At 45.8% G+C, this 24,204-nt stretch overlaps 1 protein-coding gene across 1 annotated transcript in view; it reads right to left on the bottom strand.

Annotated features, from left to right (window-relative positions):
• Positions 1–24,204, bottom strand: part of LOC138261625 (SCO-spondin-like) — a 1,514,343-nt gene that overhangs the window by 958,351 nt on the left and 531,788 nt on the right. The window contains exon 53 of the mRNA XM_069210750.1: positions 19,888–20,430. Within this exon, the coding sequence (XP_069066851.1) occupies positions 19,888–20,430 (543 nt within the window). The remainder of the gene's footprint in view (positions 1–19,887; positions 20,431–24,204) is intronic.

The following is a 24,204-nucleotide window of genomic DNA, read 5'->3' as shown; positions in this document are numbered from 1 at the left end:
CTTTTCTTACCTGACATTCCTACCGATGAAGACGTCAATTACAGGAGCCAATCAACAGCATGAGAACTGTGTTTTGTGGAAAATTCTAGTAAGGTGTGTGGAGAATTATTGGACAGAGATAATGATGCACCAAATATTATCCAATAGGGAATTTAGGGCTAGTTCGACAGTTTTGATATAACCGAATGACCCGAGGAGAAATCAACCATTATTGGTCATTCCTCGCCATTCTTCATCATTCCTTGCCATTCCACTTGAAGCTATACTTTGCCATTATTCTTTTGAGACTTTGCCATTTATTCTTCTGATACTTAAACCATCCTCTATCTAAGTCCTTACTGATGCTTGCTTCTCCTCCATATGAGGGAAGAGCCTTATTCTTTAGCTAGGCCATGCTGAGACCTTGCCCTGTCCTATCCTTGCTGATGCTGAATCGACTGATGTTCTGAGGACGAAGACTGACGCTGATTGCTGATTCGTTGGAGGGGTAACTATAGTACTATCTGATGATAATTGTAATTGTCTGTTTGCCTTTTCTTTCTAGGTACCAACTGCTCTTTTGATAGAAGCCATAGTTAGATGTTTTCCAAATTTGTGTTTGCTAAATTGTTTTGCATGAAGCCCAACATGCTGATGCTAATTCGAGGTTAGTTAAGGTGTTCACAAATACCTGACGCAAATAGGCAAATTACTGAGTTCCTGCTTTGCTGAATCCTGCATTACTGAGACTTTGCTAAGCTGTTTCTACTAATGATATGTTAATGCGGAACGTATATTCTTTATGAGTTGATTAACTATGTTCAAATTATGAATCTGAAGAGTTACTAATGAGATTGATTGCTAATGAGATTAATGGAGATAATTATTAGATTGTAACTAATAGGGAATAAATATCCTAACACTTAACTAGATTTGTGTGGTTATTCATGACCGAAAGGTCATGGTGTATTAATTTATTGATTCTTACTAAATGTTATTGATTAGCTTGTTGATTAGTCACTGCGAATATTGATTGAGTTATTGATATATTGATTGTGATGGCAAAAAGATATCTTGTTCTGGGAAGTCTCCGAACGTGGTCAAAAGGTTCATCAGCCTAGGCGTGTCTCCTTGTAAGGTTACTTATCAAGGTTCAGATGCGCTATCAGTTTTTGGTAGCAGAGGTAATGGTTTGGCCCTTTGGGGCCCCAGGACGAGGGACTACCATTTGATAAGATTGTTGACTCGAAAGGTCTGAAGGTCCGGTAGAAATTGATGAGTGTAGTTTGGAAGTAAGCAAGGTGTATCAGAAAATTGGGTTTTGGGAAAATTATTATTTTTTTGATGATGCAAATTGGAGAGATGATATGCCCCTAAATCCCGAATGACTTTCCCGGAATCTCGGAGCCTGTCGAAGTGAGTTGGGTATGTTCTCGGCGTTCTAGTGATAGAGTGAATGAAGTAGGGTTTGCGCTTGCACAGCTTATGCATACCGCAGGTGAATTGTAAGGTCTGTGAGGATTTTAGGTCAGGTGATGATGTTTTAGTAGGAGTGTGCGTACTCCGCAGTATGAGAGTAGGGAAGTCGGCGAACTTCATGTGATTGTGGCGCTTTGTGCTAAAAAATCTTGTCCACGTGGTTGTTGGTGATGTACGGACCCTGCGTGGTCTAAGACTCCGGAGTATATTGATAAGTGTATGAGACACTTATGTTGTAATTTGTGCGGTTTAATAGGTCAATCAGGCGTGGTTGACGATTTGAGTTTGAGTCAAAGACAGTGAATGAAATCTTCAATAGAGATTTGGTGAGTTCTAAAGTGCACTAGAACAGCCCATTGACAAGTCGAGAGTAAAATTTGCTGATCAGATTTTGCTTGCGAGTGCGGGATCTGAGAAGGAGAGAGTAGCGGCCGAGGCTAAGCAAAATCTCTGTAAAGTTCTGAAGTGATTGTGTTACCCTTTCCTGTAGTAAACCGGCAAATTTGAGTTTTATTGGTGCTAGCAATATATTGCATTAGTTTTGTGTGAGTCGAGAGTGAGGAAGAAAAGCTGCACGGCTTTGACAGCCCCAGTGTATGTGGGTGTGATGTCATTGGAGCCACGCTGGGATAGGTCAGTTAGTGAGAAGGGTCGCACACAAATTAGCAGCCGTCTGTGAGAGGCAATTGGTTAAGAAGGTAGGCAAAGAGAGTTCTGGGAATTAAAGTCACTTCCTGATTCGATTGTGAACAAAATAAAAGACGCAAAAATGAAATTTTTCAAGGCTTTAAAGAGCGCTTTGAGGGGAGATACATATTTTGCTGCGAGTGTAGGGGAGGTTACACCGCCAGATGATACACCGGCTTATGCCGTAATGGAGGAGAGGGGAGTCGCGCCATGTCTTTGGCTAAAGCAATGGTGCAAAGTGACAGAGAAAGAAGGGTGTTTGGCGTTTCCAGAGCATGGAAAGTTCAATATAAGGATTTTGGAAAATTTGCGGAGGGTGCTAAATGAGCTGAAGCCACCTCCGAGACCAGCACAGTTTGAGGCGCTAGCAATTTGGGAACTGATGGCAATACGACAACAGCAGCAGAAATTTGAAAGGAGAATGAGGAAGGCGGAAAAGACACTAGCAGAGGCTAGGTGGGATAGTGCACAGAGAGTTCGGAGGAGAGAAACAATAGATGGAATTAGGATGTTTCCAGCAATAGCTCTAGAAGGTGAAAACAAAGGGGGAAAAGCAACTTGTAAGACTGACAAAAGTTCCTCAAAAGACAAAGAGGCTAAGAAGCCCTGGTCAGAGATCAATGACTCAAACGATGATGAGTTTCTTAATCAGTTATTGAATGACTGACCACGGCCATATGCAATAGATGACAACAGACTGAGGCCCTGTAAGTTCAACTCAGAACAAGGTGACAGCGAATCCGATACAGGTTAGTCCTGTCTCAACACCAGTTCCTGTGCAGAGTAGTGTAGGAGGCTGGCCTGGCTTGTAGTGGGTACCAGAGGTACTTAAACCTTGTGCCAGATCCAATTATCCCTTATTAGTGTAGAAGAGGTGTTTCTAGCAGCTTAGGCAGATAGAAGGTAGCTATGGCAAAGCTGCTTAGGCTGAACTAGGAGACATGCAAAGCTCCTACTATACCACTTATATCATATGCACAATATCATAAGAAAACACAACAGACAGAGTTACTAAGAATAAAGGTACTTTATTTTTATGACAATATGCCAAAAGTAACTCAGTGAGTATCCTCAGTAAGAAGATAAGTTATAAACTCAAGTTATATGTACAACCAAAGTTAGGTAAGTAATATCAAGAAAAGTAATGCAAACAGTGTAGAATTACAATAGATTGCAATAGGAGCACATAGGTATGGGGGCAACACAAACCATATACTCCAAAAGTGGAATGCGAACCACGAATGGACCCCAGACCTATGTGAGCTTGTAGAGGGTCGCTGGGACTGTAAGAAACCAGTGAGGGTTAGAAAAATACCCCACCCCAAAACTCTGAAAAGTAGGAGTAAAGTGCACCTACTACCCCCAGAGAGCACAGAAGTCGTGATAGGGTGATTCTGCAGGAATAACAAACACCAGCAGTGCACTGACAATGGATTTCCGGACCTGAGTACCTGTAAGACAAGGGGACCAAGTCCAATAGTCGCGACAGTGTCCAGGGGGGACAGGAGCCCAGGAAACCCCAGCTGAAGGTGCAAGGAAGCTGCCACTGGTTGGAAGAAGCTTGGAGTTCTGCAAGAAAGAAAAGGACTAGGGACTTCTCCTTTTGAAGACTGGTGTCCCACGTCACTGTGAAGCTTGCAGAGGTGTTCCCACGCAGAAAGACCGCAAACAAGCCATGGTAGCTGCAAGGGTTGCGGTAGAGGTTTTTGGGTGCTGCTGAGGACCAAGAAGGACCAGGATGTCGCCTTTTGGAGGAGGAGACAGAGGGGGCGCTCAGCAACTCAGAGAACCCTCACAGAAGCAGGCAGCACCGGCAGAAGTACCCCAACAGGCACTTAGATGAAAAGTGAACCAGAGTCCACGCAAAGTCACAAAAGGGAGTCCCACGACACCAGAGGACAGCTCAGAAGGTTGTGCACTGCAGGACGGAGTGCTGGGGACCCAGGCTTGGCTGTGCACAAAGGAAATCCTGGAAGAGTGCACAGGAGCCAGAGCAGCTGCAAATCACGCGGTACACAACTTTGCAGTCTAGCGTGGGGAGGCAAGGACTTACCTCCACCAAACTTGGACTGAAGAGTCACTGGATTGTGGGAGTTGCGTGAACAGAGTTGTTGTGTTCCAGGGACCACGCTCGTCGGGATGAGAGGGGGCCCAGAGGACCATTGTTGCAGTCTTTTGGTGTCTGCATTAGCAGGGGGAAGATTCCGTCGACCCACAGGAGATTTCTTCAGAGCTTCTGGTGCAGGGTGAAGGCAGGCTACCCCAGAGCATGCACCACCAGGAAACAGTTGAGAAAGCCGGCAGGACTAGGCGCTACAATGTTGCTGGTAGTCGTCTTGCTACTTTGTTGCGGTTTTGCAGGTGTCCTGGAGCAGTCAGCGGTCGATCCTTGGTAGAAGGTGAAGAGGGAGATGCAGAGGAACTCTGGTGAGCTCTTGCATTCGTTATCTGAAGAATTCCCCAAAGCAGAGACCCTAAATAGCCAGAAAAGGAGGTTTGGCTACCAAGGAAGGTAAGAGCCTATCAGAAGGGGCCTCTGACGTCACCTGCTGGCACTGGCTACTCAGAGCAGTCCAGTGTGCCCCCAACACCTCTGTTTCCAAGATGGCAGAGGTCTGGGACACACTGGAGGAGCTCTGGGCACCTCCCCTGGGAGGTACTGGTCAGGGGGGTGGTCACTCCCCTTTCCTTTGTCCAGTTTCGCGCCAGAGCAGGGCTGGGGGATCCCTAAGCCGGTGTAGACTGGCTTATGCAGAGATGGGCACCATCTGTGCCCATCAAAGCATTTCCAGAGGCTGGGGGAGGCTACTCCTCCCTAGCCCTTCACACCTATTTCCAAAGGGAGAGGGTGTAACACCCTCTCTCAGAGGAAATCCTTTGTTCTGCCTTCCTGGGCCAGGGCTGCCTGGACCCCAGGAGGGCAGAAACATGTCTGAGGGGTTGGCTGCAGCAGCAGCTGCAGTGGAGACCCCGGAAAGGCAGTTTGGCAGTACCCAGGTTCTGTGCTAGAGACCCGGGGGATCATGGATTTGTTCCCCCAATACCAGAATGGTATTGGGGTGACAATTCCATGATCTTAGACATGTTACATGGCCATGTTCGGAGTTACCATTGTGACGATATACATAGGTAGTGACCTATGTATAGTACACGCGTGTAATGGTGTCCCCACACTCACAAAGTTCGGGGAATTTGCCCTGAACGATGTGGGGGCACCTTGGCTAGTGTCAGGGTGCCTACACACTAAGTAACTTGGCACCTAACCTTCACCAGGTGAAGGTTAGACATATAGATGACTTATAAGTTACTTATATGCAGTGGTAAATGGCTGTGAAATAACGTGGACGTTATTTCTCGGAGGCTGCAGTGGCAGGCCTGTGTAAGAATTGTCAGAGCTCCCTATGGGTGGTAAAAGAAATGCTGCAGCCCATAGGGATCTCCTGGAACCCCAATAACCTGGGTACCTCAGTACCATATACAAGGGAATTATATGGGTGTACCAGTATGCCAATGTGAATTGGTAAATTTGGTCACTAGCCTGTTAGTGACAAATTTGGAAAGCAGGGAGAGCATAACTACTGAGGTTCTGGTTAGCAGAGCCTCAGTGAGACAGTTAGGCATCACACAGGGAACACATACAGGGCACATACTATGAGCACTGGGGCCCTGCCTGGCAGGGTCCCAGTGACACAAGGACTAAAACAACATACATATAGTGAAATATGGGGGTAACATGCCAGGCAAGAAGTAGTATCAGTGTGTCCACTGCTCCAGAGATGCAAACTCAGCTACAGCCACCACAGGTTCAGAGACTTTACCCTGATGTCCCAATACTAGAGACTACGATGAATTTGATGGTGCCGTCAGATCCGGCACATGTGAGACCGAAGCTGATTCATACTGATCCAACTCCACCTTTACTGCCTCAGGCACAGCAACAGATGATTACGAATTACACTTCGGTCACAGGACCGCAGTCAGCCATAGCACCAATAATGAACCAGAGTATGGGAGTTAATACTCCACAGGTTTTGGGAAATAGGCAGATGCCAGCCGTCATATCTTTGCCCATTACGGTTGCTCCACCAGTACCGTTGTATGCACAGACGAAGCCTAGTGTATGTGATCAGGGAATAATGATTCAAGAGATGACAAGAGGAGGGTTCGTTTGGAGCTTCCAAGGAATGACCCCAGTGGAACTGACGTTCGAAAGATCTAGGTCTTTATTAGACTTTAGTCCGATTGGGGCTCCTCCAGATGCCATGAGGCAATCAGTTTGGGACTGCTGACACTGCAGATCTCAAGTGCAAATATACCGCAAAGACCGATAGTGCAGGCTGGGAATATCTCATTACAAGGTTTAACTGCGCAACAACTGAACGATTGGTTAGACAAGCTAAATTCACCACAGACTACTCCTGCAGCAGCAGGGAGGTCAGAAGGAGAAGAGTACCTGAACTTAGTGAGGTTGGGCATGGAGGCAAATGAACTTGTTGAAGGGAGCATAGGAGTGAACAGGTTAGAGTCATACACTGAGGCAGAATTGAGATACTTGTGTCCAAAGATAACTAAAGAAGTGAGCAGGGTGCACCAGAGGTTGGCAAATTTGGAAGATAAATATGGAATAGACTTAGAAAATGCAAAACATTTGAAGAGGAGTTACAGGTTAGACTTTGAGCCTAAGGATTTTGAACACATGAGGTCTACTGGGATGAAGGCACACCTTAAAGAGATACTGCAGAGTACACAAGTTTGGGGAGCTTTAGAGAGGTGAGAAGGTAGATGGGTGAAGAAAAGAGACAAGAGGAAAAGCGGCTGTTTAGAGTATCCAGCAAAAGCCTTACAGGATGCTGGTGCGGTAAAGATGTTACCAATGAGGGAAACTGCTGGAGGGGTTCTTGTCCACGTGCCGTGGACTAGAGGTGATATTTTGTCATTTACAAATGACTTTCCCAGGCTGAGGGAGAAACCAATAGAATGGTATCAGCAGACGGACAGGTTTGTGAAGCTTGCAAAATGTCTCTGGGAAGACCTGAATACTCTCTTTGAGATCATAGTTCCAGCCATTTTGTGGCTTGAGTGCAAGAAGAGGGTGGATTGGCAACCGCGGAACTGGCAAGGGATAGAATCACAGGAGCACCGTCTCCTGAGGTGATGAGATACTACTATAAGGTGACTGAGTTCTTGAAACAGAGGGTGTCGCCGCAGAATGTTGATTGGCAAAACATTGATCGGACAGCTCAGGAACCCAAGGAGTCAATACATGCCTATTATGAGAGGTTGTTGAAGGCGTTCAAGAACTACAGCGGTACAGAGGTTGTTGAGGCAAAGGACATGAATCACCTTGTGTTCAGATTTGTTGAAGGGCTGAGACCTGAGATTAGTCAAATTATTAAGAATCACTTGATCTGCTGGTAAGCAAAGCCGATTGATGAGGTGTTGCAGTATGTGAAATACTGTAGTGACGAGATTGAGTTGAAGCAGAGGAAGCTGAAGGAGAAAGCGATGGCAATGCAAATTAAGGCAGCACAATCAGGGATGCAGGGAGGTTGTCTACAACAGATGGTGCAACAGTCGCAAGGAAACAAGATGTTTCAGGTGCAAGTGAGAGGCACAGGTCGCAGAGGATTTGTGAATCGAAATCCGGATTTGAACAGTGTAGTAGTTCAAAATGATGTGCAGAGAATGAAGAAGATGTTACCTTGTCATGCCTGCGGGGGCGTTGGACATTGGAAGCGGGAGTGCCCGATGATGGTGCAGGAGGGTGTTGTTCAACAAAGCAATGATGTCAGTGCATTTCAAAACGTGAAGGGACCAAGTTTGAGAGGTCCTATTCCGAACTTTCAGAATAACATGATTCAGATGCAAGGTCTCAAACCCATGCAACAGGTGCAGATGCCACGTGTACAGCCGATGCAGATACAACAAATGCAACAGCAGGCTCCCATGGTACCTAGACAGCAAATGCAAGGCCCTTAGCGCCAATGGAACAGCAACAGGTGATGCTTCCTCAACAGGTCACAGGTCAAAGAATGAGTCAAAATAACACAGTACAACAGTTCCCATTGCGTGGTGAGAATGGAATAAACAATGAATGGTCGGATGAGAGTTCAGATAGCGAGGAGTGTAGGCTTGCAGCGTCTCTAAAAGTAGATCAGAAAGGGCCCTATATTCAGGGGAAGGTAATGGGTCACAAGGTTTCATTCTTGGTTGACACAGGAGCTACACGCTCTACAGTCAGCAGTGCAGAGGTTCCGAAACTGCCTCTTTCGGGACGAACAGTCAAGGTAGTAGGAGTGGCAAATCAACTCCTGACTAACCCGATCACAGATCCAGTGCAGGTTGAGCTTGGCACTTTTCAGGGATTGCACAGATTTGTGGTTTGGGATTCGAGTCCCGTGTCCCTACTGGGAAGAGACTTACTGTGCAAGACAAGGTGTTCGATCACCTGTTCCAATGAGGGAATTGAGGTTCAGACAAACCGTGACGATGAAGGAGATGAGGAGCAGGTTTCAGAGCCTGAGACGGAGACCACAGACAAGGAGTATCCTCTAATTAACTTCTTCCCAATGTTCACAGTGACTGATCTGCCAGCAGACTTGCAGGGGACAGTCCAAAAAAAGGTTTGACAGGGATTTGACAGGGAAAGAAGTAGGACTGATAAAAGGAGTAGAACTAGTCAAAGTCAATGTAAAGCCAAATGCTGTGTTTCCCCAGGTACCGCAGTACCATATGGCACAAGATGTCCTTATGAAGGTGGCACAATTAATTTCAGACTTTGTGAAACAGGGAGTCTTAAAGGAGGTAATAAGCAGCCCGTGTAATTCACCAATAATGGGACTGAGAAAGCCTTGTGAGAAAGTTCGAATTGTCCAAGACTTGAGAAAGATTAATGACATAGTGGTGAAATGTTGCCCAGTGGTGCAAAATCCAGCTGTGATTATGTTCCAGGTTCCATGTGATGCAGAGTGGTTCACAGTGGTTGATTTGTCCCAAGCGTTCTTTTCTATCACTCTTCATGAGGACAGCCAATTTCTTATCAGTTTCAAATTATTGGACAAAGTCTACAATTGGTGTCGAATTCCTCAAGGGTTTTTGGAATCACCTTCCATTTTCAATCACATACTGAAGAAGGATTTGGAGTCATTGGAATTGCCTTTTCAGTCGACTCTAGTGCAGTACATTGATGATCTGTTGAGGGATGAGTGCAAGTATGATTTGATTGCTTTACTGAACCACTTGGGGAAGAACGGGCATAAGGTGTCCTCCAAGAAATTGCAATATTGCCAGAAAGAGGTGAAGTATTTGGGTCATCAAATTGAGAAAGGGTCGAGGAAGTTGTCCAGGGAAAGGGTGACTGCACTGTTACAGATGAATCCCCCAACGACACAGAGAGATGTTAGGGTCTTTCTGGGAATGGTGGGCTACTGTCGTCAGTAGATCCCAACTTTTTCAGTCATTTCCAAGCCATTGGTGAGACTGACAGTTAAGGAAGGGCCAGATGTCATAGCGTTGTCAGAAAAGGAAATGAAGATGTTTACTGAGCTAAGGGAGACCATGTGCAGGGCTCCAGCTTTAGGTATGCCTGATTACACGAAGCCTTTTGTTCTGTTTTGTCACGAACATGATGCATGTTCATTTTCTGTCCTGACACAGGTCCATGGAGGTGGAGACCGACCAGTAGCATATTTTTCAGCTACTTTGGACCCAGTTGCAGCAGCCTTAGCAGGTTGTCTGCGTGCAGTAGCAGCAGTTGGTCTAAGCCTCACACAGTGTGAAGGCATAGCGATGGGACATCATTTAACAGTCATGGTCCCTCACTCAGTTGGGATCCTGTTAACCCGTACCAAAACGCAACACATGACAAATGTAAGACTGACAAAATATTAAACGATTATAGTGGGGTCACCAAATGTAACGCTGAAAAGATGTACACTGTTGAACCCGGCAACTTTGCTTCCCAATGAAAACACAGAAGTCGATGATGTTGAAGATGTAGAACATGATTGTCTTGAGGTAACAGAAATGTGCACCAAACCTAGGCCTGATATTAAAGATACCCAATTGGAAGAAAATGACCAAATTATCTTTGTCGGTGGCTCATGTTTAAGAGACTCAGTAGGAGTGCTGAGAGCCTGATACACTGTGTGTACAATCTCTGGTATCCTGGAAGCGTCTTGGCTTGAGAGAGTATATTCTGCTCAAGTGGCTGAATTGGTGGCTCCTACTACAGCATGCCATGCTTCTGCCCAGTTGAGAGTGACTAGCTATACTGATAGCAGATATGGATTCGGAATTGTCCAAGATTTTGGCCAACTATGCTCACAGAGGGGTTTCCTGACCTCTTCTGGTTCTCCAGTGAAAAATGGTGAAAGAATTAAGGAGTTGTTGCACGCGATTCAGTTACCTCATGAAATTGCCGTGGTGAAATGCAGTGCTCATTCGAAATCACAAGCCTTTGTTTTAATGGGAAATGGATATGCGGATCAAGTAGCAAGATTTTGTGCATTGAACTGTATATCGTATAAGGATCAGTGGGAATTGTTACCTGAAACAGAAAATGAGACATGCACAGGTTATACATTAATGGTGATTGACACGTTAGAAGAGTTGAGATTGTTGCAGGGACATGCCAGCAAAGATGAGAAGCGTTCTTGGGTTAAGATGCAATGTGTACAAAGACCAGATGATTTGTGGGCCTCAGATGAAGGGAAAATGGTCTTGCCGAACAGTCTCCTGTCACAGTTTGCGAGGTTTTACCCTGATCAAGCACTTATTGGGAGGGATGCCATGATCAGGTTGTTCAAAATTGACTGGTTTAACCTGAAGTTCAGACAAGCTGCAGAGGTGATTTGCCAAAGGTGTATCATCTGTCAGCAGATGAACGCGGGGAAAGGAACAGTGGTGAATTTGAGCCACATTGGGCGGGCAGGAGGTCCATTTAGCAGGATGCAATTGGATTCTATTGAGATGCCTGTGTTTGGAGGTTTGAGATATATGTTGGTGATTGTGTGTATCTTTAGTCACTGGATTGAAGCATACCCTACATGTAGGAATGACAGTCTCACAGTAGCGAAGCTACTGCTTAGGGAATTGATACCACGTTTCGGGTTTCCGATCTCTTTAGAATCAGATAGGGGAAGTTACTTCAACAATGGGGTGGTTAAGCTATTGTGTGCAGCATTAAATATTGAACAGAAGTTGCATTGTAGTTACCTTCCTGAGGCATCAGGACTAGTGGAACAGATGAATGGTACCCTGAAGTCCAGAATGGCAAAGATGTGTGCAGCCACGAATTTGAAATGGCCTGATGCATTGCCTTTGGTGCTAATGTCAATGAGAAATACGCCTAACAAGAAAACAGGACTATCTCCTCATGAGATTCTCATGGGCCGAGCGGATGATATGGTGTTGGACTACTACAAGGGTCTGGCTGATGTGGTCCGCTCTTTTTCTCACTAGGTGAAAGCTACCACCCTGACACCGATAAGTGATCCAGGACACAATCTGAAAGCTGGTGACTGGGTTGTCATCAAGAAACACATAAGGAAGTCGTGTTTGGAGCCACGGTGGAAGGTGCCATATCAAGTAATACTAACAACTACAACTGCTGTAAAGTGTGTGGGAATTCCGAACTGGATCCATGCCAGTCACACAAAAAAGGTGACGTGTCCAACTGATGAGGAAGTTGAGTTTTTGAAAGTACCAACAACAAAGAAGGAAGTCTCAGGGCTGGAGAGTGATCGAAAGGGAACTGAGACAGAAGGAGAGCCCGTTGAGGACAGCTTGGTCACACCAGTAAGAGACGAAGGAGAGGAGACCCAAAGGGGTGACGGTGAGCCTATCTCAACTGAGGCACCAGGAGAGCCAAATCAGAGGGAGGTTCTCCCAGAAGCAGACGAATATGGAAATGAGCTAGAGCCCCTGACAGACTGTGAGAAAGTAGCCTCTTTCTAGCCTTGTTACCCCCACTTTTGGCCTGTTTGTGAGTGTATGTCAGGGTGTTTTCACTGTCTCACTGGGATCCTGCTAGCCAGGGCCCAGTGCTCATAGTGAAAACCCTATGTTTTCAGTATGTTTGTTATGTGTCACTGGGACCCTGCTAGTCAGGACCCCAGTGCTCATAAGTTTGTGGCCTATATGTATGTGTTCCCTGTGTGGTGCCTAACTGTCTCACTGAGGCTCTGCTAATCAGAACCTCAGTGGTTATGCTCTCTCATTTCTTTCAAATTGTCTCTAAACAGGCTAGTGACCAATTTTTCCAATTTACATTGGCTTACTGGAACACCCTTATAATTCCCTAGTATATGGTACTGAGGTACCCAGGGTTTTGGGGTTCCAGGAGATCCCTATGGGCTGCAGCATTTCTTTTGCCACCCATAGGGAGCTCTGACAATTCCTACACAGGCCTGCCACTGCAGCCTGAGTGAAATAACGTCCACGTTATTTCACAGCCATTTTACACTGCACTTAAGTAACTTATAAGTCACCTATATGTCTAACCTTTACCTGCTAAAAGGTTGGGTGCTAAGTTACTTAGTGTGTGGGCACCCTGGCACTAGCCAAGGTGCCCCCACATTGTTCAGGGCCAATTCCCCGGACTTTGAGAGTGCGGGGACACCATTACACGCGTGCACTACATATAGGTCACTACCTATATGTAGCTTCACAATGGTAACTCCGAATATGGCCATGTAACATGTCTATGATCATGGAATTGCCCCCTCTATGCCATCCTGGCATAGTTGGCACAATCCCATGATCCCAGTGGTCTGTAGCACAGACCCTGGTACTGCCAAACTGCCTTTCCCGGGGTTTCATTGCAGCTGCTGCCAACCCCTCAGACAGGCATCTGCCCTCCTGGGGACCAGCCAGGCCTGGCCCAGGATGGCAGAACATCCTTTGGAAAATGGTGTGAAGGCAGGGGAGGAGTAGCCTCCCCCAGCCTCTGGAAATGCTTTCATGGGCACATTTGGTGCCCATTTCTGCATAAGCCAGTCTACACCGGTTCAGGGACCCCTTAGCCCTGCTCTGGCGCGAAACTGGACAAAGGAAAGGGGAGTGACCACTCCCCTGCACCTCCCCTGGGAGGTGTCCAGAGCTCCTCCAGTGTGCTCCAGACCTCTGCCATCTTGGAAACAGAGGTGCTGCTGGCACACTGGACTGCTCTGAGTGGCCAGTGCCATCAGGTGACGTCAGAGACTCCTGCTGATAGGCTCCTTCAGGTGTTGCTAGCCTATCCTCTCTCCTATGTAGCCAAACCCTCTTTTCTGGCTATTTAGGGTCTCTGTCTCTTGGGATTCCTTAGATAACGAATGCAAGAGCTCATCCGAGTTCCTCTGCATCTCTCTCTTCACCTTCTGCCAAGGAATCGACTGCTGACCGCGCTGGAAGCCTGCAAAACTGCAACATAGTAGTAAAGACGACTACTGCAACTCTGTAACGCTGATCCTGCCGCCTTCTCGACTGTTTTCCTGGTGGTGCATGCTGTGGGGGTAGTCTGCCTCCTCTCTGCACTAGAAGCTCCGAAGAAATCTCCCGTGGGTCGACGGAATCGTCCCCCTGCAACCGCAGGCACCAAAGAACTGCATCACCGGTACCTTGGGTCTCCTCTCAGCACGACGAGCGAGGTCCCTTGAATCCAGCAACTCTGTCCAAGTGACTCCCACAGTCCAGTGACTCTTCAGTCCAAGTTTGGTGGAGGTAAGTCCTTGCCTCCCCACGCCAGACTGCATTGCTGGGAACCACGACTTTTGCAGCTACTCCGGCCTCCGTGCACTTCCGGTGGAAATCCTTTGTGCACAGTCCAGCCTGAGTCCACAGCACTCTAACCTGCATTGCACGACCTCCTAAGTTGTTCTCCGGCGACGTGGGACTCCTTTGTGCGACTTCGGGTGAGCACCGTTTCACGCATCCTCGTAGTGCCTGTTTCGGGCACTTCTGCGGGTGCTGCCTGCTGCTGAGAGGGCTCCTTGTCTTGCTCGACGCCCCCTCTGTCCCCTGACGCAATTGGCGACATCCTGGTCCCTCCTGGGCCACAGCAGCATCCAAAAACCCTAACTGCACAATTTGCAGCTAGCAAGGCTTGTTGGTGGTCTTTCGGCAGGAAAACACTTCTGAACGAATCTCCACTGCGTGAGGGATCCGTCCTCCAAAGGGGAAGTGTCTAGCCCTTGTCGTTCTTGCAGAAACCTATGCTTCTACTGTCCAGTAGCAGCATCTTTGCACCCACAGCTGGCATTTCCTGGGCATTTGCCCATCTCTGACTTGCTTGTGACTTTTGGACTTGGTCCCCTTGTTCCACAGGTGCCCTCGACTGGAAATCCATCGTTGTTGCATTGTTGGTTTGTGTCTTCCCTGCAGAATTCCCCTATCACGACTTCTATGTCCTTTGGGGAACTTTAGTGCACTTTGCACTCATTTTTCAGGGTCTTGGGGTGGGCTATTTTTCTAACCCTTACTATTTTCTAATAGTCCCAGCGACCCTCTACAAGGTCACATAGGTTTGGGGTCCATTCGTGATTCACATTCCACTTTTGGAGTATATGGTTTGTGTTGCCCCTATCCCTATGTGTCTCCATTGCATCCTATTGTAACTATACATTGTTTGCACTGTTTTCTAATACTATTACTGCATATTTTGGTATTGTGTACATATATCTTGTGTATATTTGCTATCCTCATACTGAGGGTGCTCACTGAGATACTTTTGGCATATTGTCATAAAAATAAAGTACCTTTATTTTTAGAATATCTGTGTATTGTGTTTTCTTATGATATTGTGCATATGACACTAAGTGGTACTGTAGGAGCTTCACTCGTCTCCTAGTTCAGCCTAAGCTGCTCTGCTAAGCTACCATTATCTATCAGCCTATGCTGCTAGACACCCTATACACTAATAAGGGATAACTGGGCCTGGTGCAAGGTGTAAGTACCCCTTGGTACTCACTACAAGCCAGTCCAGCCTCCTACACAGACCCAGAAGGCGAAGGAGTTGAGGCGGAGGAGAGTCAGAGTGTCCGGACTACTCCTGAGCAAATTGCAGGTCCATCAAGAGAAAACACCATAGAGTCAGAGGAGGGCGTAGGGCTGCCCCAGGAAAGATCAAAGACCAGAGAGACACTGAAAGGAAATAAGTGGCCGGAATTTCAAGAGAAGAGGGAAAGTGGTTGTCGAAGTTGAAATAGATTTTCTCTCCTTGTTGTATCAACCTCTTCCTCTAAGTGAAGGAGAGTTGCAAGGTGATCGCAAGTTGAAAAGAAAGAGGGTAGCAAACAGAAGGTATGTGGGTCCTGAATGGGCGTATGCAACGTTAGCTGAATGGCAACAAGAGTACTTGGCTTTTTGTTTTGGATCGAGAGATTCCAGGTCAGTACTTTGGTACCTGAGTCTGGCCAAAGAGACTGAGTTGGCATGAGAATTGAATTAAAGAAGAAAATTGAGGAAAGAGACTGATAACTTACCGGATATGACACTGATAACCTGAATTGACTTTCGAAACACGATTTTGACAAGCTGCTAACCTGAATTGACAAGGATCCTGGGAGTGAAACTGAAAGCTGTAAATAATTGCTGACGAAAGACTGTCGCTTGCTTTACTTTTGGAAAAAAAAAAAAGGGGAGTTTTAACCATCCTCTGTTGCTTGTTGTTTGAACTAATCATTCTTCACTTTCTGATTCTTTACAGATCATGGCTAACACTAGAGAGGATAATAGGGGAAATAGGCGTTGTAAATGTTTAGGTGTTCGGTTTGGGTGTCGTGTATTTGATATTCATCATAGTTGTGATTGTGGGAATGCCATTAGTGGGTAAGAGCGGAACTAACAATGCTACAATTCCTGAGACCGCCACTGCACTAACAGCTTGGGAGAGGTTTGATCAGGATACAAAATATTTGCATGAGGGAACTAACGCAAAAGGGGAATTGTCAATTGTTTTCTATCGCTTGCTGAGTAAGTATGTTGACACAATTGATGCAAATGATTGTTATGTGTGTACACAGATTCCTGTTTCAGTACAAGAGGGGGTTACCTACCACAGTCTGCCATTAACATACGGGATAAGTTGTAGTCTGTTACTAACAAGATTCTATAACCAGGAAGAGATTCAGTATTTTTATTCGAACTATGACCTTGTGTTTTCTTATGTGCCTATCATAGAGGATTTGAGTAGTGTAGCTAAGTACTATAGTATAAAGTTAGTTAAGGGATTCTTTAAGGCGACAATAACAATTAATGCATCCTATGCACACCGCAATAACTTGACATGCATGCTTACACTTGTAGAGAAGAGCTTTCTGGATCACACGGAAGATAGAAGAAGGGCATTGAAGGGTAAATTGGAGAAAGGATTGCAGCAGCAAGCTTTTGCTAGTAGTGAAGGTTACAGTGCAATTAGGTAACAGGGGAAGTTAGCCTTAGATGCACTGCATGTATGTAAGCTTTGCATATCAAGGCCGAAATCATATTATGACAATGTGTTTGTGGGAATGAGTGAATGTAAGCATGTGTTTTTGTTTCAGAGTAAGTGGACGTTCATGTTAAATCCCTGGGATCTATTACATATGTGGAATTAATGCTTATTACCGTCTTCCAAAGAGATGATATGGGACATGTTATTTGGGGATAGTTTTCCCAAAGATATATCAACCTGAGGATTTGAAAAGGTTTCCAAAATTGTCTGAATTACATTGTACTAGACAAAAGAGAGAGACTGCTGCTGGTGTAGTAGGAGACATATTTGGGGCGATAATTCCTTCAGTGGGAGTTATCTTAAACTCCATAAAGATTCGAAAGTTGTCTACTATTGTGGATAACATGCTGACAAACTTTACAGGAGCCACACTCCTGATGGATACTGAACTTTCTGCGGAGAGGGCTACGACTCTTCAAAACAGGCTTGCTTTAGACATTCTTTTAAGCAAAAAATGGCAGAGTCTGTAAGATGCTTAATGAGCGTCACTGCTGTGCTTACATACCAGAAAATAGTAATGAGATTAGAAGTATGCTTACTAACTTAACTAGGGATAGTACAGATCTGAAGGAACTGAAAGAACCAGGTGCTTGGGAAAAGGTTGGGAAAGGATTTGCTTCAGTGGGAAATTGGTTTAGTAGTATTTGGCGTGGGATATTGGCAAAAATAATACAGGGAATATTGATTGTCATAGCTTGCTTATTTGGATTATGGGTGTCATGTAAAATTAGTTAAAGAATAACATTGAAAATGGCGAAAAATAATAAGAGGAGGGAAGAAAAACAAAGGGAAAAATTGTTTAGGGCAAAATCCCAGGGGGAACGATTGAGAGAAGAAATTGAACTGAAGGAATTCTAGAATGTAAAATGTAAGGGGAAAGGTTTGTGTGATAACAAGAGTCATCAGAGGAGGGATTGTTGGAGTGTGACCTTTAAAATTAATATTAACATGAAAAGCTTGCAATATATTGTGTAAAGAAGCTGCATAGAAAATGTGTTAATGTAGAAAATAATGCACACGTTTGAAATTTGCCCAAAGGGAGTGGCCACCAATGTATACGAAGATTAATGAAACTTATTAATGATGAATTAATAATGTACTAATGTTTGAATTTGTATTAGCATATTATATTTAGAGTCATGTATTGGGGTTTTGCTAAACTAAATCACTAGGCCTTAGCTTAGCGAGGGTCTGGGCCTAGCCGCCTGGTCTCATATTAAACTGTGTTTTTCTAACGTGCAATGTGCTGCTTTCCTGAAGGACATGACGCTGTACTTTTCCAGAAGCTAGAGAGATGTGTGTAGCTGTAGTAAATTCTTTCTCATGGGACCCGACTTGCTCAAGGAGACATTCTTGCTAAATGCAACAGTGTAATTCGTAACAGGTGCAAGGCTGCCTGGACTAGAAGAAAACAATGGGACTACTGACTGGAGCGTAAAGTGTAACTTTTCTTACCTGATATTCCTACTGATGAAGACGTCAATTACAGGAGCCAATCAACAGCATGAGAACTGTGTTTTGTGGAAAATTCTAGTAAGGTGTGTGGAGTATTATTGGACAGAGATAATGATGCACCAAATATTATCCAATAGGGAGTTTGTGGCTAGTTTGACAGTTTTGATATAACCGCATGACCCGAAGAGAAATCAACCATTATTGGTCATTCCTCGCCATTCTTCATCATTCCGTGCCATTCCACTTGAAGCTATACTTTGCCATTATTCTTTTGAGACTTTGCCGTTTATTCTTCTGATACTTAAACCATCCTCTATCTAAGTCCTTACTGATGCTTGCTTCTCCTCCATATGAGGGAAGAGCCTTATTCTTTAGCTAGGCCATGCTGAGACCTTGCCCTGTCCTATCCTTGCTGATGCTGAATCGACTGATGTCCTGAGGAGAAGTCTGACGCTGATTGCTGATTCGTTGGAAGGGTTACTATCTGATGATAATTGTAATTGTCTGTTTGCCCTTTCTTTCTAGGTACCAACTGCTCTTTTAATAGAGGCCATAGATATATGCTTTCCAAATTTGTGTTTGCTACATTGTTTTGCACGAAGCCCAACATGCTGATGCTAATTCGAGGTTAGTTAAGGTGTTCACAAATACCTGACGCAAATAGACAAATTACTGAGTTCCTGCTGTGTTGAATCTTGCATTACTGAGACTTTGCTAAGCTGTTTTTACTAATGATATGTTAATGCGGAACGTATATTCTTTATGAGTTGATTAACTGTGTTCAAATTATGAATCTGAAGAGTTACTAATGAGATTGATTGCTAAAGAAATTAATGGAGATAATTATTAGACTGTAATTAATAGGGAATAAATATCCTAACACTTAACTAGATTTGTGTGGTTATTCATGACCGAAAGGTCATGGTGTATTCATTTATTGATTCTTACTAAATGTTATTGATTAGCTTGTTGTTTAGTTACTGCGAATATTGATTGGGTTATTGATATATTGATTGTGATGTCAAAAAGATATTTTGTTCTGGGAAGTCTCCGATCGTGGTCAAAAGGGTCATCGGCCTAGGCGTGTCTCCTTGTAAGTTTACTTGTCAAGGTTCTGACGGGCTATCACTTGTACATATATTAATGACGTATATCATGTGAAGGAACCCGACAACACGTGCAACTGTGATGACACCTTAGCGCATTGTGGGTGAAAAAAGCAAAAGGGGCCCCTTTTCGACACACCATTGACTTTATAGCACAACAAAAAAACATTTGTCTAATAATGCTAATGAAGAGAGATGGAGACTGGCATGCATCTCCCAGGCAATCAGTGGAGCTGACATCATAATAGGAGAAAGCCAGGTTCTATCTGATGAAGCCTTAACTTCTGTATGATTCAGAGAAGGTCATGCAGCCACAAACTAGTCACAAATTTGCTTATATTTGGCTATAGGGCAAGCCTGGAGCTCACAATGTGTCCTTAATAGTATCCGTCCTATGATTCATTCTAGGATCATCAGACCTGCGAATGGTCTTTTTATGTCAAGAAAGTCCAGGATTGTATGATGTTTCTGTAGCAAACCAGAGGCAATACATACATTTCCACCCAACAGAGGACTCTGCTCACAAAAGTCGACCCTGATGAACTAAATGCACGTGAAAGGCATCCGTCAATATATAAATAATGAACCAGGGTACCTGCAGATCTTAGTTAACCCTGGTTCTCTTGTTGCTCTTTTTAAGCATTATAACAATTTTACAACAGACTTACTGCACCTCTAATGCGGCACTAATTGAATATTGCTTATTACCCGTGAGAGGAGTGGCAAGTCCAGGTATTCCAGATGGATAGCTTCCAGTGTAAATTCCAGGGACTCCGGTAGTGGGACGGCCTCTGTCTGCAACTGTTGTTTCCCCAAATGCTGATGTGACACGGGCCATTTGAGGAGTCGTGTCTCCTAACCTTTTTGTTATGCCAGAGGGAGTTGTTGTCCAGAAGCCCAAGGAAGATCCTGGAGACAATCCTGCAAGACCAGGGCTCCCGGGACGCAGAGTAGCTCTTGGTTCTAAAGTCTTTTTAGGCGTATCTGGACTCCTGATGCCAGGCTTCCCACTGACATCTACTTCCTCCTGCACACCTGGCTGTCCTGTAACTCCCTTTTCAGGTCCCATTGGTACTTCCTGCCCTGGCTTTGCTGACGCAATTCCTGGGATTCCTGTGGGTTTAGATGCTGGACCGAGTCCTGGTTCTCCAGTGTCTCCTGGGAATTTTGTAACAGGACTCGGAGGTGGTTGCTCGACGACGCTGCCTGCAGACGTTGTTCCTAGAAATGGCTTTGATCCAATATCCTTATCTGTGGAGAAAAAAATCACGAAAGGATTTAACAAATGACAAGACCCTCCATCGCCAACTAAAACGTTGGTAAATGAAGGTGAATATAAGAATAGAATAGATGCATGGATAGATGTATGCTGGTACACAGGCTTCTAACCACTTTCTAATTTGATTCAAAAATCATAAATGGAGGACGCACGCTAGCTATAAAATTGGGCTCACTTTAGTCACATTTTTCAATTACTTTAGGGCAGAGGTAAAGAGTGTGTTATGTGAAAAATTCTCAACAATGGCCAAAATCAATGCTCACAGGCTCTATGCATTACTGACATGGCCAACAGATATATAGGGTGTTGGAAATGGCCCTTTTTGTAGGGTTGTCCCCAAACTTTTCGCCTTCTTTCTCCTATTGTTTCTGATTTGTTTTTGCTGGTTTATTGTCTCTGTGCACTTTACCACTGCAGATCAGTGCTAAGGTGCACATGCTCCCTATATAAATTGTATTGGTGATTGGTTTATCTATGCTTGGTAAATTTGATTTACTGGCAAGTCCCTAGTAAAGTGCACCAGAGGTGCCCAGGGCCTGTAAATCAAAGGGTACTAGTGGGTCTGCCGCACTGATTGTACCAGCCACATAAGTAGCACTGTGAACATGTCTCAGACCTGCCACTGCAGTGTCTGTGTGTGCAGTTTTAAACTGCTAATTCGACCAGGCAAGTGTACCCACTTGCCAGGCCCAAACCGTCCCTTTTAGTACATGTAAGGCACCCCTAAGGTAGGCCCTAGGTAGCTCCAAGGGCAGGGTACAGTGTATGTTAAAGGTCGGACATGTACTGTGATGTGTTTTACATGTCTTGACAGTGAAATACTACCAAGTTCGTTTTTCACTTTGCAAGGCCTATCACTCTCATAGGTTAACACGGGGCTGCCTTTAATATCCTTAAAGTGCAAATTCCCTTTGAGAGCAGATATAAATTTGGAGTTTGGGGTCTCTGAACTCACAATTAAAAAAATACATCTTTTAGTGAAGTTATTTTTTAGATTGTTAGTTTGAAAATGCCACTTTTAGAAAGTGGGCATTTTCTTCCTTAGGCCTCTGCCGCTTGTGTATTCCATGTCTGGGTCAGACTGACAGTTGGGTTGTTGTGAATTCCCTCTAGACAGTGACACAAAGGGAGCTGGGGTGTAGCCTGCATATCCTGATGAGCCATCTGGCCTAAAGTGGAGGGAGGAGTGGTCACTTACACCTGAAAGGGCTGTGCCTGCCCTCACACAACACAGTCTCTGACCCCCTGGAGTGTGTCTGGGGCCAAGCCTGGGCAAGGCTGGATCTTGGGAACAACGTAAACTTTCCTTTGAAGTAGGTCTACTTCAAAGGCAGAAAGGGGTATAAGTAGTGGACCCAAAACCCCAGACTTTAGATCACCTCAAGAACACTTCTGAATCAAAAGGAACCTCTGCCAAGGAGAAGAGCTGGAGGAGGAGTACTGCTCCTTTGCTGTGTCGCTTTGCTGGGTTGGCCTGCAGTTGCTGCTTCTGCCTGGGAAGAGAGCAAAGGGTGAACTCTGCTGTGTATCCTGCTTGAGAAAGTTCTCCAAGGGCTTGGAGTACAGCTTGCTTCCTGTTGGAAGTCTCAGGGATATCAAAGACTTCAGTTTCATCTGCCACAGCACTGGGAAGTGTGTGTTTTGTGCAGTTCAAGAAGAAAAATCACTGCGCCTCGCCAATGCCGCTGCTGGCCTGCACCATGACCTGCCGACGCCACACAGAGCCCCACTGCCCCGCTTCACACCGCAACCTTCGCCTCACCGATGTCACCATTTGACGCTGCCACCGAGCCTCTTCTTGCACCGTCATCAGCCTGTGGACACGGCTCATGAGGTACACGAAGCACCGTCCTGTCCCGCACCACAGAACTGGTCCACCGACACCACAGCCATCCACTCTAGTGTCGTCAACAGACGCCCCTGTCTGCACCATGAACTGTGGGCACCACACTAAGCTCGTCCCGTGCCGCACTGCCGCCTTGGGCCTACCAACAACAGTGCTTCAGCAATGATGCCGCCGCTGCCTCCGCCATGACCTGAAGACACTGCTTGTCGCACCGCCCCGCTTCACACCGCAGCCCTTTGTAGGAAAGTACCATCTTGCCTGGCATGTTACCCCCATATTTCACTGTATATATGTTGTTTTAGTTGTATGTGTCACTGGGACCCTGCCAGCCAGGGCCCCAGTGCTCATAAGTGTGCCCTGTATGCGTTACCTGTGTTATGACTAACTGTCTCACTGAGGCTCTGCTATCCAGAACCTCAGTGATTATGCTCTCTCATTTCTTTCCAAATTGTCACTAACAGGCTAGTGACCAATTTCACCAATTTACATTGGCATACTGGAACACCCTTATAATTCCCTAGTATATGGTACTGAGGTACCCAGGGTATTGGGGTTCCAGGAGATCCCTATGAGCTGCAGCATTTCTTATGCCACCCATAGGGAGATCTGACAATTCTTACACAGGCCTGCCAGTGCAACCTGAGTGAAATAACGTCCACGTTATTTCACAGCCATTTACCACTGCACTTAAGTAACTTATAAGTCACCCATATGTCTAACCTTTACCTGGTAAAGGTTGGGTGCTAAGTTACTTAGTGTGTGGGCACCCTGGCACTAGCCAAGGTGCCCCCACATTGTTCAGGGCAAAATCCCCGGACTTTGTGAGTGCGGGGACACCATTACACGCGTGCACTATACATATGTCACGACATATGTATAGCGTCACAATGGTAACTCCGAACATGGCCATGTAACATGTCTAGGATCATGGAATTGTCACCCCAATGCCATTCTGGCATTGGGGAGACAATTCCATGATCCCCCGAGTCTCTAGCTCAGACCCGGGTACTGCCAAACTACCTTTCCCAGGGTTTCACTGCAGCTGCTGCCAACCCCTCAGACAGGTTTCTGCCCTCCTGGGGTCCAGCCAGGCTTGGCCCAGGAAGGCAGAACAAAGGACTTCCTCAGAGAGAGGGTGTTACACCCTCTCCCTTTGGAAAAAGGTGTCAGGGCTGGGGAGGAGTAGCCTCCCCCAGCCTCTGGAAATTCTTTAATGGGCACAGATGGTGCCCATCTCTGCATAAGCCAGTCTGCACCGGTTCAGGGATCCCTCAGCCCTGCTCTGGCGCGACACTGGACAAAGGAAAGGGGAGTGACCACTCCCCTGACCTGCACCTCCCCTGGAAGGTGCCCAGAGCTCCTCCAGTGTGCTCCAGACCTCTGCCATCTTGGAAACAGAGGTGCTGCTGGCACACTGGACTGCTCTGAGTGGCCAGTGCCAGCAGGTGACGTCAGAGACTCCTTCTGATAGGCTCCTTCAGGTGTTGCTAGCCTATCCTCTCTCCTAAGTAGCCAAACCTCCTTTTCTGGCTATTTAGGGTCTCTGCTTTGGGGAATTCCTTAGATAACGAATGCAAGAGCTCATCAGAGTTCCTCTGCATCTCTCTCTTCACCTTCTGCCAAGGAATCGACTGCTGACCGCGCTGGAAGCCTACAAAACTGCAACAAAGTAGCAAAGATGACTACTGCGACCTTGTAACGCTGATCCTGCCACCTTCTCGACTGTTTTCCTGGTGGTGCATGCTGTGGGGGTAGTCTGCCTCCTCTCTGCACTAGAAGCTACGAAGAAATCTCCCGTGGGTCGACGGAATCTTCCCCCTGCAACCGCAGGCACCAAAGAACTGCATCACCGGTCCTCTGGGTCTCCTCTCAGTACGACGAGCGAGGTCCCTTGAACTCA

This window comes from Pleurodeles waltl, chromosome 10, assembly GCF_031143425.1.
Source record: "Pleurodeles waltl isolate 20211129_DDA chromosome 10, aPleWal1.hap1.20221129, whole genome shotgun sequence".
Lineage (NCBI taxonomy): Eukaryota > Metazoa > Chordata > Amphibia > Caudata > Salamandridae > Pleurodeles > Pleurodeles waltl.
The sequence above is the reverse complement of the archived record's forward strand: the minus strand, read 5'-3'. Positions and strand labels throughout refer to the sequence as shown.